Source organism: Eubalaena glacialis, chromosome 4 (genome assembly GCF_028564815.1).
Source record: "Eubalaena glacialis isolate mEubGla1 chromosome 4, mEubGla1.1.hap2.+ XY, whole genome shotgun sequence".
Classification (NCBI taxonomy): domain Eukaryota; kingdom Metazoa; phylum Chordata; class Mammalia; order Artiodactyla; family Balaenidae; genus Eubalaena; species Eubalaena glacialis.
In genome coordinates, this window is record NC_083719.1 from 27,893,250 (window position 1) to 27,909,298 (window position 16,049).

Sequence of the window (16,049 nt, forward strand, 5' to 3'; positions counted from 1 at the left end):
TAAATCAATGGATACATTAAACATTTACAGAGATTATATATGACTTTTAAAATCAAAAGAAAACAAATGCTATTTTAAAAAAATAAACGAAAGAGATTATAACTGACTCTTACCAGGTCCCAGTTCCCAGTGGCCCAGTGACAGCAAGGGTGCCCATTGCAGGGTGCAATGGATGTGGGCCTTTTCGTCCAGTCACACAGGCCTCCTGGACAAGTCACTCCTCTCTTCTGAACTCCGCCTCCACATGACCTGGAACACTGGTCCACAACAGGGACAAAGTCAGGTAAAAATCACATGGTGTCATTTTCAGAGATAAAGGGTAGGGACATGTCTTTTTTCACTGTATCTTCAGTGCCTGACACTGCATCTGGCAGATGTGAATATTCAGTAGATGCTGAATAAATGTTTACTTTATTTAGAAAAAATACTTGACAGTTCATCTCTAGTTCCACACCCTGTATGTCAACCCATTGCCCCCTAATTATTTAGTAAGAGGGTTTTTTTTTTTCCTTTTTCAGTTTGGAAATAAAAAAAATGAATGTTTCAAGTAAGTCTGGAACAAGCATTTTTTCTTTTTACTATGACATATTATTAAGTTACAAAGATATACATGTATATAGTATAAAATATAACCTATCTTTAGAGCAGAAATTCCCATGATTACTGAATAAATATTCATGATTACTGAATATTTCAAGTGGGGATTAAAAAATCAGTTTGGTTATCACTGGTTCAGCATTACTTGAGACAAGGCCTAGCTTATTGCAGTACATCACAAAGTTGGTAGCAACAATTAGGCCCAGCTGTATTAACTCCAAATCTAGGTAGCTTCGTCTAATCACCAAAACATGTTCCTAGTGTCTGTCTGAATTCACAATCATCTGTATTTAGATGTTTTTCATCAAAGTATGCTAGAATAAAGAATTTAGATTGCCAAAACAGCTATTATTAATTTTTAAATAAAGAACTCAAGAAAAGACAGAAAAACTCAATAGAATTATATTTTCTTTAAATGCTTTTACTATTATTTTTGCTGTGTACACTCTTATTAAGAATATGAGTATCTCTATTAGAATCTGGAACATTTGTGCCAGGTTCCTTACAATGACCACTCTGTCATTTCAAATGACAAAGGTGAAACAAGCCCCAGGACTCAGCCCTTCCACCAGCAGGTGAGCCCCAAACCCGGACCCCACAGGGCCCATTGCCACCTGCACTGGAGCCTTGCCCCACCCACCAGTGGGCCAAAAATAGCTCCAAGATCCCCAGGCCAGGCAGCTAGCCATGTTATGAGCTGGCCCTTCCCATCAGCATGCCAGCAGCCACCAGATGAGGCAGGCCCTAGGAATCAACCAGATCAGGAAAAACCCCACCTACCAGAGCTCCTACAGTAGTCGGTCCCACCACAATAGAAGGGCCCATGCAGCCCACATAGGGGGCACCCCTAGAGCACACAGCTCTAGTGACCAGAGGTGAGTGTGCTGCTGCCCCACTGGACATATCGTACATAAGGCCACTTCTTTAAGACTGGGAAATGTAACCAACCTACCTAACAGATAGAAATAAACACAGAGAATTAGGCAAAATTAGGAGTCAGAGGGATATGTTCCAAATGAAGGAACAAAACAAAATCTCAGAAAAAGAACTAAATGAAGTGGAGGTAAGCAATCTACCTCATAAAGAGTTCAAGGTAAAGATCATAAAAATGCTCAGCAAACTCAGGAGAAGAATAAATGAATAAGGTGAGAATTTCAACAAAGAGTTAGAAAATATAAAGAAGGACCAGACAGAGGTAAAGAATACAATAACTGAGATATAAAGTACATTAGAAAGAATCAACAGTAGATTAGATGATACAGAGGAACATATCAGTTAACTGGAAGAGTAATGGAAATCACCCAAGCTGAAAAGAAAAAAGAAAGAATTTTTAAAAATGAGGATAGTTTAAGAGACCTCTGAGAAATGCAAATCAAAACTACAATGAGTAGAATGGCCAGTCAGAATGGCCATCATCAAAAAATCTACAAACAGTAAATGCTTGAGAGTATGTGGAGAAAAGGGAACCCTCTTGCACTGTTGGTGAGAATGTAAATTGATACAGCCACTATGGAGAACAGTATGGAGGTTCTTTAAAAAACTAAAAATAGAACTACCATATGACCCAGCAATCCCACTACTGGGCATATACCCTGAGAAAACCATAATTCAAAAAGAGTCATGTACCACAATGTTCATTGCAGCTCTATTTACAATAGCCAGGACATGGAAGCAACCTAAGTGTCCATCGACAGATGAATGGATAAAGAAGATGTGGCACATATATACAATGGAATATTACTCAGCCATAAGAAGAAACAAAATTGAGTTATTTGTAGTGAGGTGGATGGAGTTAGAGTCTGTCATACAGAGTGAAGTAAGTCAGAAAGAGAAAAACAAATACAATATGCTAACACATATATATGGAATCTAAGGAAAAAAAAAAAGTCATGAAGAACCTAGGGGTAAGACGGGAATAAAGACACAGACCTACTAGAGCATGGACTTGAGGATATGGGGAGGAGGAAGGGTAAGCTGTGACAAAGTGAGAGAGTGGCATGGACATATATACACTACCAAACGTAAAACAGATAGCTAGTGGGAAGCAGCCGCATAGAACAGGGAGATCAGCTCAGTGGTTTGTGACCACCTAGAGGGGTGGGGTGGGGAGGGTGGGAGGGAGGGAGATGCAAGAGGGAAGAGATATGGGAACATATGTATATGTATAACTAATTCACTTTGTTATAAAGCAGAAACTAACACACCATTGTAAAGCAATTATACTCCAATAAAGATGTTAAAAAAAAAAAAAAAAAAAAGAAGAGTCATGTACCACAATGTTCCTTGCAGCTCTCTTTACAATAGCCAGGATATGGAAGCAACCTAAGTGTCCATCGACAGATGAATGGATAAAGAAGATGTGGCACATATATACAATGGAATATTACTCAGTCATAAAAAGAAATGAAATTGAGTTATTTGTAGTGAGGTGGATGGACCTAGAGTCTGTCATACAGAGTGAAGTAAGTCAGAAAGAGAAAAACAAATACTGTATGCTAACACATATATATGGAATCTAAAAAAAATGGTTCTAAAGAACCTAGGGGCAGGACAGGAATAAAGATGCAGACGTAGAAAATGGACTTGAGGACACAGGGAGGGAGAAGGGTAAGCTGGGACGATGTGAGAGAGTGGCATGGACTTATAAATACTACCAAATGTAAAATAGATAGCTAGTGGGAAGCAGCTGCATAGCACAGGGAGATCAGCTCAGTGCTTTGTGACCACCAAGAGGGGTGGGATAGGGAGGGTGGGAGGGAGACGCAAGAGGGAGGAGATATGGGGATATATGTGTATGTATAGTTGATTCACTTTGTTATACAGCAGAAACTAACACACCATTGTAAAGCAATTATACTCCAATAAAGATGTTAAATTAAAAAAAAGAAAGAAAATTACAGACCAATATCACTGATCAACATAGATGCAAAAATTCCCAACAAAATATTAGAAAAAAAAATCTAACGATACATTAAAAGGATCATACACCATGATCAAGTGGGATTTATCCCAGGGATAAAAGGATTGTTTTTGATTCAAAATCAATCAATGTGATACACCACATTAACAAACTGAATAAAAATAATCATGATCACATCAACAGATGCAGAAAAAGCTTTTCACAAAATTCAACACCCATTTATAATAAAAACTCTCAACAACGTGGGTACAGGGAACATACCTCAACATAATAAAGGCTGTATATGACAAACCTATAGCGAACATCATACTCAACAGTAAAAAGCTGTAACCATTTCCCCTAAGATCAGGAATAAGACAAGGATGGCCACTCTTGTCACTTTTATTCAACATAGTATTGGAAGTCCTAGCCACAACAATCAGACAAGAAAATAAGAGGAATCCATATTGGAAAGGAAGAAGTAAAACTGTCACTGTTTGCAGATGACATGATACTATACATAGAAAATGCTAAAGATGCCACCAAAAAACTACTACAGCTCATCAATGAGTTTGATAAAGTTGCAGATTATAAAATAAATATACAGAAATCTGTTGCATTTCTGTAACTAAAAATGAACTAGCAGGAAGAGAAATTAAGGAACAATCCAATTTACAACTATATCAAAAAGAATAAAATACCAAGGAAAAAATCTAACCAAGGAGGTAGAAGACTTGTACTTGGAAAACTATAAGACACTGATGAAAGCAACTGAAGATGACACAAACAACTGGAAAGATACACCGTGCTCATGGGTTGGAAGAATTAATATAGTTAAAATGACTATTCTACCCAAGGAAATCTACAGATTCAGTGCAATCCCTATCAAAATACCAATGACATTTTTCACAGAACTAGAACAAATAATTCTTAAATTTGTATGGAAACACAAAGACCTCGAATAGGCAAAACAATCCTGAGAAAGAAGAAAGGTGGAGGTGTCACATGCCCTGATTTCCAACTATACTACAAGGCTATGGTAATCAAAACAGTATGGTACTGGCACAAAAACAGACACATAGTTCTATGTAACAAGATAGAGAGCCCAGAAATAAACCCATACTTATATGGTCAACTAATCTATGACAAAGGTGGCAAGAATATACAATGGGGACTAGACAGCCTCTTCAAGAAAAGGTGTTGGAAAAACTGGACTATTTTTTCACACCATATACAAAAATAAACTCAAAATGGATTAAAGACGTAAATGTAAGACCTGAAACTATAAAACTTCTTGAAGAAAACATAGGCTGTATATACACTCTTTGACATTGGTTTTAGTAATATATATATATATATATATATATATATATATATATATATATATATATTTTTTTTTTTTTTTTTTTTGATCTGTCTCTTCAGGCAATGGAAAGAAAAGCAAAAATAAACAAATGGGACTACATCAAACTAAAAAGCTTTTGCACAGTGAAGTAAAATATCAACAAAATGAAAAGGCTGCCTACTGAATGGGAGAAGCTATTTGCAAACAATATATTTGATAAGGGGTTAATATACAAAATATACAAAGAACTCATACAAGTCAACATCAAAAAACATACAACCTGATTAAAAAATGGGCAGAGGACCCAAATAGAAATTTTTCCAAGAAGACATACAGATGGCAAACAGCAATGTGAAAAGATGCTCAGCATCAATAATCATCAGGGAAATGCAAATCAAAACCACAATAAGTTATCACCTCACAGCTGTCAGAATGGCTAGAATCAAAAAAGACAACAAATAACAAATCTTGGCCAGGATGTGGAGAAAAGGGAACCCCTGTGCCCTGTTGGTGGGAATTGAAATTGGGGTAGTCATTATGGAAAACTGTATGGAGGTTCCTCCAAGAATTAAAAATAGAACTGCCATATGATCCAGCAATTTCACTCTTGGGTATTTACTGAAGAAAACAAACACCAATTCAAAGAGATATATGCACCTCAATGTTCACTGCAACATTATTTATAAAAGAAGATATGAAAGCAAAGTAAGTGTCCATTGATAGATGAATGGATAAAGAAGACGTGGTGTGGGGGGGGAGAAGAAGATGGCGGAAGAGTAAGATGTGGAGATCACCTTCCTTCCCACAGATACATTAGAAATACATCTACATGTGGAACTTCTCCTACAGAACACCCACTGAATGCTGGCAGAAAACGTTAGACCTCCCAAAAGCCGTGTGGATGAAAGGCTCTTGGTGCTCCAGCCAGGCATCAGGGCTGTGCCTCTGAGGTGGGAGAGCCAACTTCAGGACACTGGTCCACAAGAGACCTCCCAGCTCCACGTAATACCAAATGGCGAAAATCTCTCAGAGATCTCCATCTCAACATCAAGACCCAGCTTCACTCAACGACCAGCAAGCTACAGTGCTGGACACCCTATGCCAAACAACTAGCAAAACAGGAACACAGCCCCATCCATTAGCAGAGAGGCTGCCTAAAATCATAATAAGGCCACAGACACCCCAAAATACACCACCAGACGTAGACGTGCCCACCAGAAAGACAAGATCCAGCCTCATCCACCAGAACACAGGCACTAGTTCCCTCCACCAGGAAGCCTACACAACCCACTGATCCAACCTTAGCCACTGGAGACAGATACCAATAACAACGGGAACTACGAACCTGCAGCCTGTGAAAAGGAGACCCCAAACACAGTAAGATAAGCAAAATGAGATGACAGAGAAACACACAGCAGATGAAGGAGCAGGGTCAAAACACACCAGACCTAACAAATGAAGAGGAAATAGGTAGTCTACCTGAAAAAGAATTCAGAATAATGATAGTAAGGATGATCCAAAATCTTGGAAATAGAATAGACAAAATGCAAGAAATATTTAACAAGGATGTAGAAGAACTAAAGAGGAACCAAGCAATGATGAAAAACACAATAAATGAAATTAAAAATACTCTAGATGGGATCAATAGCAGAATAACTGAGGCAGAAGAACGGATAAGTGACCTGGAAGATAAAATGGTGGAAATAACTACTGCAGAGCAGGATAAAGAAAAAAGAATGAAAAGAACTGAGGACAGTCTCAGAGACCTCTGGGACAACATTAAACGCACCAACATTCGAATTATAGGGGTCCCAGAAGAAGAAGAGAAAAAGAAAGGGACTGAGAAAATATTTGAAGAGATTATAGTTGAAAACTTCCCTAATATGGGAAAGAAAATAGTTAATCAAGTCCTGGAAGCACAGAGAGTCCCATACAGGATAAATCCAAGGAGAAACACACCAAGACACATATTAATCAAACTGTCAAAAATTAAATATAAAGAAAACATATTAAAAGCAGCAAGGGAAAAACAACAAATAACACACAAGGGAATCCCCATCAGGTTAACAGCTGATCTTTCAGCAGAAACTCTGCAAGCCAGAAGGGAGTGGCAGGATATACTTAAAGTGATGAAGGAGAAAAACCTACAACCAAGATTAATCTACCCAGCAAGGATCTCATTCAGATTTGATGGAGAAATTAAAACCTTTACAGACAAGCAAAAGCTGAGAGAGTTCAGCACCACCAAACCAGTTTTACAACAAATGCTAAAGGAACTTCTCTAGGCAAGAAACACAAGAGAAGGAAAACACCTACAATAACAAACCCAAAACATTTAAGAAAATGGGAATAGGAACATACATATCGATAATTACCTTAAATGTAAATGGATTAAATGCTCCCACCAAAAGACACAGACTGGCTGAATGGATACAAAAACAAGACCCATATATATGCTGTCTACAAGAGACCCACTTCAGACCTAGAGACACATACAGACTGAAAGTGAGGGGATGGAAAAAGATATTCCATGCAAATGGAAATCAAAAGAAAGCTGGAGTAGCAATTCTCATATCAGACAAAATAGACTTTAAAATAAAGACTATTACAAGAGACAAAGAAGGACACTATATAATGATCAAGGGATCGATCCAAGAGGAAGGTATAACAATTGTAAATATTTATGCACCCAACATAGGAGCACCTCAATACATAAGGCAAATACTAACAGCCATAAAAGGGGAAATCAACAGCAACACAATCATAGTAGGGGACTTTAACACCCCACTTTCACCAATGGACAGATCATCCAAAATGAAAATAAATAAGGAAACACAAGTTTTAAATGATACATTAAACAAGATGGACTTAATTGATATTTATAGGACATTCCACCCAAAAACAACAGAATACACATTCTTCTCAAGTGCTCATGGAACATTCTCCAGGATAGATCATATCTTGGGTCACAAATCAAGCCTTGGTAAATTTAGGAAAATTGAAATCGTATCAAGTATCTTTTCCGACCACAATGCTATGAGACTAGACATCAATTACAGGAAAAGATCTGTAAAAAATACAAACACATGGAGGCTACACAATACACTACTTAATAACGAAGTGATCACTGAAGAAATCAAAGGGGAAATCAAAAAATACCTAGAAACAAATGACAATGGAGACACGACGACCCAAAACCTATGGGACGCAGCAAAAGCAGTGCTAAGAGGGAAGTTTATAGCAATACAAGCCTACCTCAAGAAACAGGAAACATCTCGAATAAACAACCTAACCTTGCACCTGAAGCAATTAGAGAAAGAAGAACAAAAAACCCCAAAGCTAGCAGAAGGAAAGAAATCATAAAGATCAGGTCAGAAATAAATGAAAAAGAAATGAAGGAAACAATAGCAAAAATCAATGAAACTAAAAGCTGGTTCTTTGAGAAGATAAACAAAATTGATAAACCATTAGCCAGACTCATCAAGAGAAAAAGGGAGAAGACTCAAATCAATAGAATTAGAAATGAAAAAGGAGAAGTAACCACTGACACTGCAGAAATACAAACGATCAAGAGAGATTACTATAAGCAACTCTATGCTAATAGAATGGACAACCTGGAAGAAATGGACAGATTCTTAGAAATGCACAACCTGCCGAGACTGAACCAGGAAGAAATAGAAAATATGAACAGACCAATCACAAGCACTGAAATTGAAACTGTGATTAAAAATCTTCCAACACACAAAAGCCCAGGACCAGATGGCTTCACAGGTGAATTCTATCAAACATTTAGAGAAGAGCTAACACCTATCCTTCTCAAACTCTTCCAAAATATTGCAGAGGGAGGAACACTCCCAAACTCATTCTACGAGGCCACCATCACCCTGATACCAAAACCAGACAAAGATGTCACAAAGAAAGAAAACTACAGGCCAATATCACTGATGAATACAGATGCAAAAATCTTCAACAAAATACTAGCAAACAGAATCCAACAGCACATTAAAAGGATCATACACCATGATTAAGTGGGGTTTATCCCAGGAATGCAAGGATTCTTCAGTATATGCAAATCAATCAACGTGATACACCATATTAACAAATTGAAAGAGAAAAACCATATGATCATCTCAATAGATGCAGAGAAAGCTTTCGACAAAATTCAACACCCATTTATCATAAAAGCCCTGCAGAAAGTAGGCATAGAGGGAACTTTCCTCAACATAATGAAGGCCATATATGACAAACCCACAGCCAATATTGTCCTCAATGGTGAAAAACTGAAACCATTTCCACTAAGATCAGGAACAAGACAAGGCTGTCCACTCTCACCACTATTATTCAACATAGTTTTGGAAGTGTTAGCCACAGCAATCAGAGAAGAAAAAGAAATAAAAGGAATACAAATCGGAAAAGAAGAAGTAAAGCTGTCACTGTTTGCAGATGACATGATACTATACATAGAGAATCCTAAAGATGCTACCAGAAAACTACTAGAGCTAATCAATGAATTTGGTAAAGTAGCAGGATACAAAATTAATGCACAGAAATCTCTTGCATTTCTATACACTAATGACGAAAAATCTGAAAGTGAAATTAAGAAAACACTCCCGTTTACCACTGCAACAAAAAGAATAAAATATCTAGGAATAAACCTACCTAAGGAGACAAAAGACCTGTATGCAGAAAATTATAAGACACTGATGAAAGAAATTAAAGATGATACAAATAGATGGAGAGATATACCATGTTCTTGGATTGGAAGAATCAACATTGTGAAAATGACTCTACTACCCAAAGCAATCTACAGATTCAATGCAATCCCTATCAAACTACCACTGGCATTTTTCACAGAACTAGAACAAAAAATTTCACAATTTGTATGGAAACACAAAAGACCCCGAATAGCCAAAGCAATCTTGAGAACGAAAAATGGAGCTGGAGGAATCAGGCTCCCTGACTTCAGACTATATTACAAAGCTACAGTAATCAAGACAGTTTGGTACTGGCACAAAAACAGAAATATAGATCAATGGAACAGGATAGAAAGCCCAGAGATAAACCCACACACATATGGTCACCTTATCTTTGATAAAGGAGGCAAGCATATACAGTGGAGAAAAGACAGCCTCTTCAATAAGTGGTGCTGGGAAAATCGGACAGATACATGTAAAAGTATGAAATTAGAACACTCCCTGACACCATACACAAAAATAAACTCAAAATGGATTAAAGACCTAAGTGAAAGGCCAGACACTATCAAACTCTTAGAGGAAAACATAGGCAGAACACTCTATGACATAAATCACAGCAAGATTCTTTTTGATCCAGCTCCTAGAGAAATGGAAATAAAAACAAAAATAAACAAATGGGACCTAATGAAACTTAAAAGCTTTTGCACAGCAAAGGAAACCATAAACAAGACCAAAAGACAACCCTCAGAATGGGAGAAAATATTTGCAAATGAAGCAACTGACAAAGGATTAATCTCCAAGATTTACAAGCAGCTCATGCAGCTCAATAACAAAAAACGAACACCCCAATCCAAAAATGGGCAGAAGACCTAAATAGACATTTCTCCAAAGAAGATATACAGATTGCCAACAGACACATGAAAGAATGCTCAACATCATTAATCATTAGAGAAATGCAAATCAAAACTACAATGGGATATCATCTCACACCGGTCAGAATGGCCATCATCAAAAAATCTAGAAACAATAAATGCTGGAGAGGGTGTGGAGAAAAGGGAACACTCTTGCACTGTTGGTGGGAATGTAAATTGATACAGCCACTATGGAGAACAGTATGGAGGTTCCTTAAAAAACTAAAAATAGAACTACCATACGACCCAGCAATCCCACTACTGGGCATATACCCTGAGAAAACCATAGTTCAAAAAGAGTCATGTACCAAAATGTTCATTGCAGCTCTATTTACAATAGCCAGGACCTGGAAACAACCTAAGTGTCCATCATTGGATGAATGGATAAAGAAGACGTGGTACATATATACAATGGAATATTACTCAGCCATAAAAAGAAATGAAATGGAGGTATTTGTAATGAGGTGGATGGAGTTAGAGTCTGTCATACAGAGTGAAGTAAGTCTGAAAGAGAAAAACAAATACAGTATGCTAACACATATATATGGAATCTAAGGAAAAAAAAAAAAAAGGCCATGAAGAACCTAGTGGCAAGACGGGAATAAAGACACAGACCTACTACAGAATGGACTTGAGGATATGGGGAGGGGGAAGCGTGAGATGCGACAGGGTGAGAGAGTGGCATGGACATATATACATTACCAGATGTACAATAGATAGCTAGTGGGAAGCAGCCGCATAGCACAGGGAGATCAGCTCAGTGCTTTGTGACCACCTAGAGGGGTGGGATGGGGAGGGTGGGAGGGAGGGAGATGCAAGAGGGAAGAGATATGGGAACATATGTATATGTATAACTGATTCACTTTGTTATAAAGCAGAAACTAACACACCATTGTAAAGCAATTATACTTCAATAAAGATGTTTTAAAAAAAAAAAAAATCCTACGAAAATAGGCAAGACCTATACGGCAAGAATAATAAAACTTTTAAAGAAATTAAAGAAGATCTAAATAAATGGAAAATTCATAAATTGAAAAAAAAAAGCAAGCTACAAAACAGTATTTGTAAAATGAAACTTTGTTGTGGGGAAGCCTATATGTCTTTGTCTAAAAATATAAACACAAAACTGTTTAAAACTGAAAAAAAAAAAAAAGAAGACGTGGTGTGTACATGTACACACACACACACACACACACACACACACACAAAATGGAATACTATTCAGCCATAAAAAATAAAATCTTGCCACCTAGGACAACATGGATGGATCTAGAAGTGAAATAAGTCAGACAAAGAAAGACAAATACCGCATGATCTCACTTACATGTGGAATGTAAAAACAAAACAAACAGACAAAACAAAATGAACACAGACACACAGATACAGAGAACAAATTCTGGTGTTTGCCAGAAGGTAGAGGTGTGGGGTAGGGGGGGAAAATAGGTGAAGGGGATTAAGAGGTACAAACCTCCTGATGTATAATAAATACGTCATGGGGATGTAATATATAACATAAGGAATATAATCAATAATATTGAAATAACTTATTATGGGGACAGATGGTTACTAGAGTTGTGATGATCATTTCATAATGTATGCAAATGTCAAAGCATCATATAGTACACCTGAAATTTACGTATTATTGTATGTCAACTATATTTAAGTTAAAAAAAGAGTCATCAAGACCTGAATTTAGGGTGGATTATTAAGAACAAATAAAATAAACAACCACCACTGCAACAGCAACAAAATTAAACCTTTCACACTGCCAAGATACATACCCTGCTAGTATCTTTGCTATGCTTGTTATGGGCTAAATTGTGTTCCCCCCAAATTTGTATTTTGAATTCCTAATCCCCCAGTACCTCAGAATGCGATGTATTTGGAGGAAGAGTCTTTAAACAGGTAATGAAGGTAAAATTATGTCATTAGGGAGGGCCCTAACCCATTATGACTGGTGTACTTATAGGAAGAGGAGATTAGGACACAGACACACACGGAGGGAAAACGACAGAAGACAAAGAAGACAGCCATCTACAAACCAAGGAGAGAGGCCTCTGAAGAAACCAATCCTGCCAACACCTTGATCTCAGACTTTTAGCCTCTAGAACTGTGAGAAAAAAATATTTTTGTTGTTTAAGCCAAAAGGCAATAACAGAAACAAAAACAGTGGTGAAACAAGACTTAAAGAAAGGAGACTGATAAAGAAAATTCTGGGGATAAGAGCAGGGGAAAAATATCAGAAGATGCTAAATAGTTCAGTATGTCAAACGGAAGGAATTCTGGTCTAGAAACCAAAATGTAAAATGTAGATGTTTTTATTCTGATTAGTTCTGACAGACCTAATGGAGAGCATACTTCTACAATGCAATTTTGTTCATCTCCTATTAAAACAGGATTCAGCCTTCCTTCCCCACTACATAAAGCTTTAGAATTAAATTTGTCCATCTTTGGAATAGTGATGTTGATAGGTTTTCTAAGGGTCTGATGAACTGGCTGTAATGCTCACAAAATAAATTGGAGATGACAGGTTGGATTCCTGAAGGGATATAATTCTAAAACATGTCAAGTTTTTGCTCACTAGAATAATTTTCTAAGTTGTATTGTCTCATTTTCCTGAGATTTCTAAGAGGAAAGTAAATAATTCACCAAGAATCTTTGAAGAATGCTTTTGAGTACTTGAAAAGTACTTTGAAAGATCTTAGTAGTTTGAAAAATCTTAATTATGACATGGTAACAACAACAAAACAATTATGATTGCCAATATCATGCCTATCACGACAGGCACTACATGTGTGATGGTAACCATAGAAAACAGGGAAATTATATACAATTAACATTTTCTGCTCAATAAAAGAACTAATCTATTGCTTTCACGGTATTCCAACATGGATCTTTTCCCACTTATTCACTGTTTTTAACCCTATATGAGGAGGGAAGGAGAGGAATTCCACACTTGGGATCCTATTGCATACCTGCATTTGTGCATACAGGTTCAGGGCCACCTGGCCAAGTAACCTCCAGGAAAGGGGAGATAAAGAAGGTATAAACTAGTGGTTCTTAAAGTGTGGTCCCCAAAGCAGCAACTTCAGCATCTCTGGGTACTTGTTAGAAATGCGAAACTTCAGGCCCTACCCCAGACCTCTGAACTGGACACTGTGGGTGTGGGGTCCAGACATCTGTGTGCTGACAAACCCTCCAGGTGATGCTGAAACATGCTAAAGTTTTCTAAAGTTTGAGAACCAGTGGAGACATTTCTACAGTTGAAATGTATCTTCCATTGCAAGTAGTCTGGGCTGGCTGACATTCACTGCAAGGCCCCAGAACATTCCCATGAAGGCATCCGTTAGATAGTATGTACAGACAGAGCACCATCATGATGGCTCAGTGAAAGCACCCAAAGGTGCCCAGTCCCTAAATAGTCCCTCAACATTCCCAGGGAAATGTTCAACCAACTTCAGCATTTTCTGTCTTTACTGCTCCTTCAGAGGGAAGTCTTCCATCTTTGTGGTTTGCTCAGAACAGAGCAATTTAGAAAGGAGGGTGTTGGGAGGCCTTCAGGAAACAGGCTCATGATTGGGCTCCCAGAAGCTACTGAGGAAGCATATAGAATACATCTTTTTCACAACCAGAGAGCATATATGATTGCTCATCTTGGATAACTTGCAAATGCAATTTCTCTGACAAGGCAATCTAAGCGCCTCTGCAAATTCCAGGATTCTGGAAGCTGTCACCAGGCCCAGCAAACATGGAGGCCTAAGTTCAGAGCATGGGAGTAGCAGGTACCTTATGCCCTCCAGAGCTGGACAGGGAAGGAAGCGGAAGAGGGGACAGTGGTGGTTTTTGCCCCAGAAAACACCAGGTATTGACCCTGGGCCTCAGGAATCAACATGGCTGCTTGACCCAGCGGACAGTAAGAAGCTTGAGGGGGCTCAGTCTTCCAGGGTTGAACACTAATTCTGCATCCTACACTTGCGGTTCTCTATCTTCCCTTCCTTGGCATGTGGTAAGTTTCCCCCCAAATACTTATTGACTCACTCTTTCTCCTCAGTTCGCTCTTTGCTCCATGTCCACTGGACTAAATTCTACAGTAGAAAGAGTACAGGCATCAGAGTCAGCCTTAAACTTGAATTTAATACTCCACCATTTATTTTCTAGTTGTGTGACTTCATGTACGCTTCTTAACCTCTGAGTCTCAATTTCTTCACCTATAAAACGGAATTAATAAGGCCTACCACCCAGGTTGTTGTGATAATTAAAACAAGTATTGTAGGTAAAGTGTCCAGTGTATGGACACACTCAAAACATGCTGCATTCTTTCTTCCCTGCTTCTTTCCACCATGCATGGGTACAGTTGGGAGTATTTTTTTTTTTTTTTTTTTTAGCTATTGAGGCCAATAGGAAAATGAAATCATTATATCTCACCAAGGAAGAGTAACTTGTTTTCATGTACTGAAGTAGGACAAAGACGCAGCAGAGCCTCAGCCCTCACAAAACAGGATGGACACACACACAGACACACCCCTCTTTTTATTTGTGTAAACGAGGATCTGGGCATTTAACTGAGAGGTGGAACTCTGAAATTAAATACTGTGTGTGGAAAGGATCTGACCATTGCCCCCAGCCCCACTGCAGAAGCCTAAGAGGGGCATGTGATGCTCTGTCCTAAATGCCTCTCATCACAGTGGTACATGTACATCTCCCCAGAGGGACCCCAGTTCCCCAGTATATCCATTGAGACTAGGTTGTAATAAACCATTGAGCAGTCACAGTTTAAAGCACACAACATAGCCTTCAAGTTGTTGGACCTGCCCAGCCTCCCCACCTGTCACCGAGCAGGACCCTATGGGGCTTTCCTAGAACAGCCTCGCCCCCTCACCCCATCATGTTCTCCACCTGCCCCTTGTCTATAGAAACACTTTAGCCTCCTAGGCCTTCCCTGATCTCCAAAGAGTAAATTTAATCAGCGAGGTGAGAAAACTCAGAAAGGAAAACAGTCAAGCAAGACAAAATAATAATAGTTTAGCTATTAAACAAAGTCAAGGACCTTTAGCTCCTCCTCAAGGACTATAGATAATATTCTGAGCCACATCTTTTGAGCTGTTTTGCAGAGACTGAAACACCCACCAGGTGGAAGAAGTTAACTGTATGGTGCCCACAAGCAGGTAGACCTCAGACGGTTGGAACCAGAAGGTTCGTGATGCTGACGATGTTGACTCCCCATTACCGCACCACCAACCAATTGGAAGAATGTCCACAAGCTGATCACAACCTCCCTCCCTCACCCTGTCTTTAAAGACCTTTCCCTGAAAGCCTTCGAGGAGTTCAGGCCTTTTAAGCACTAGTTGCCCTGGACTCCTTGCTCGGCGCCCTGCAATAAACGCTGCACTTTCCTTCACCACAACCTGGTGTCAGTAGATCGGCTTTACTGTGTATGGACAAGTGACCCAAGTGTGGTTCAGTAACACACCCAGTGGAAGGTGGCTGAATGAAGGCCTGGCCCTGGCTTGATACACATGTGGTCTTCCCCGACATCTAGACTCACAAGGTAACACAGAGATTTATGGTTGCCAGGTTGTCCCGATGGTGTACTAGGCGCCGTA

General features: G+C 38.7%; 1 protein-coding gene across 4 annotated transcripts in view; it reads right to left on the reverse strand.

Moving 5' to 3' along the window:
• Nucleotides 1–16,049, reverse strand: part of ADAMTS12 (ADAM metallopeptidase with thrombospondin type 1 motif 12) — a 404,015-nt gene that overhangs the window by 35,416 nt on the left and 352,550 nt on the right. For all 4 annotated transcript variants that reach the window (XM_061189166.1, XM_061189165.1, XM_061189167.1 and 1 more), the window contains one exon: nucleotides 114–257. In XM_061189166.1, the coding sequence (XP_061045149.1) occupies nucleotides 114–257 (144 nt within the window). The remainder of the gene's footprint in view (nucleotides 1–113; nucleotides 258–16,049) is intronic.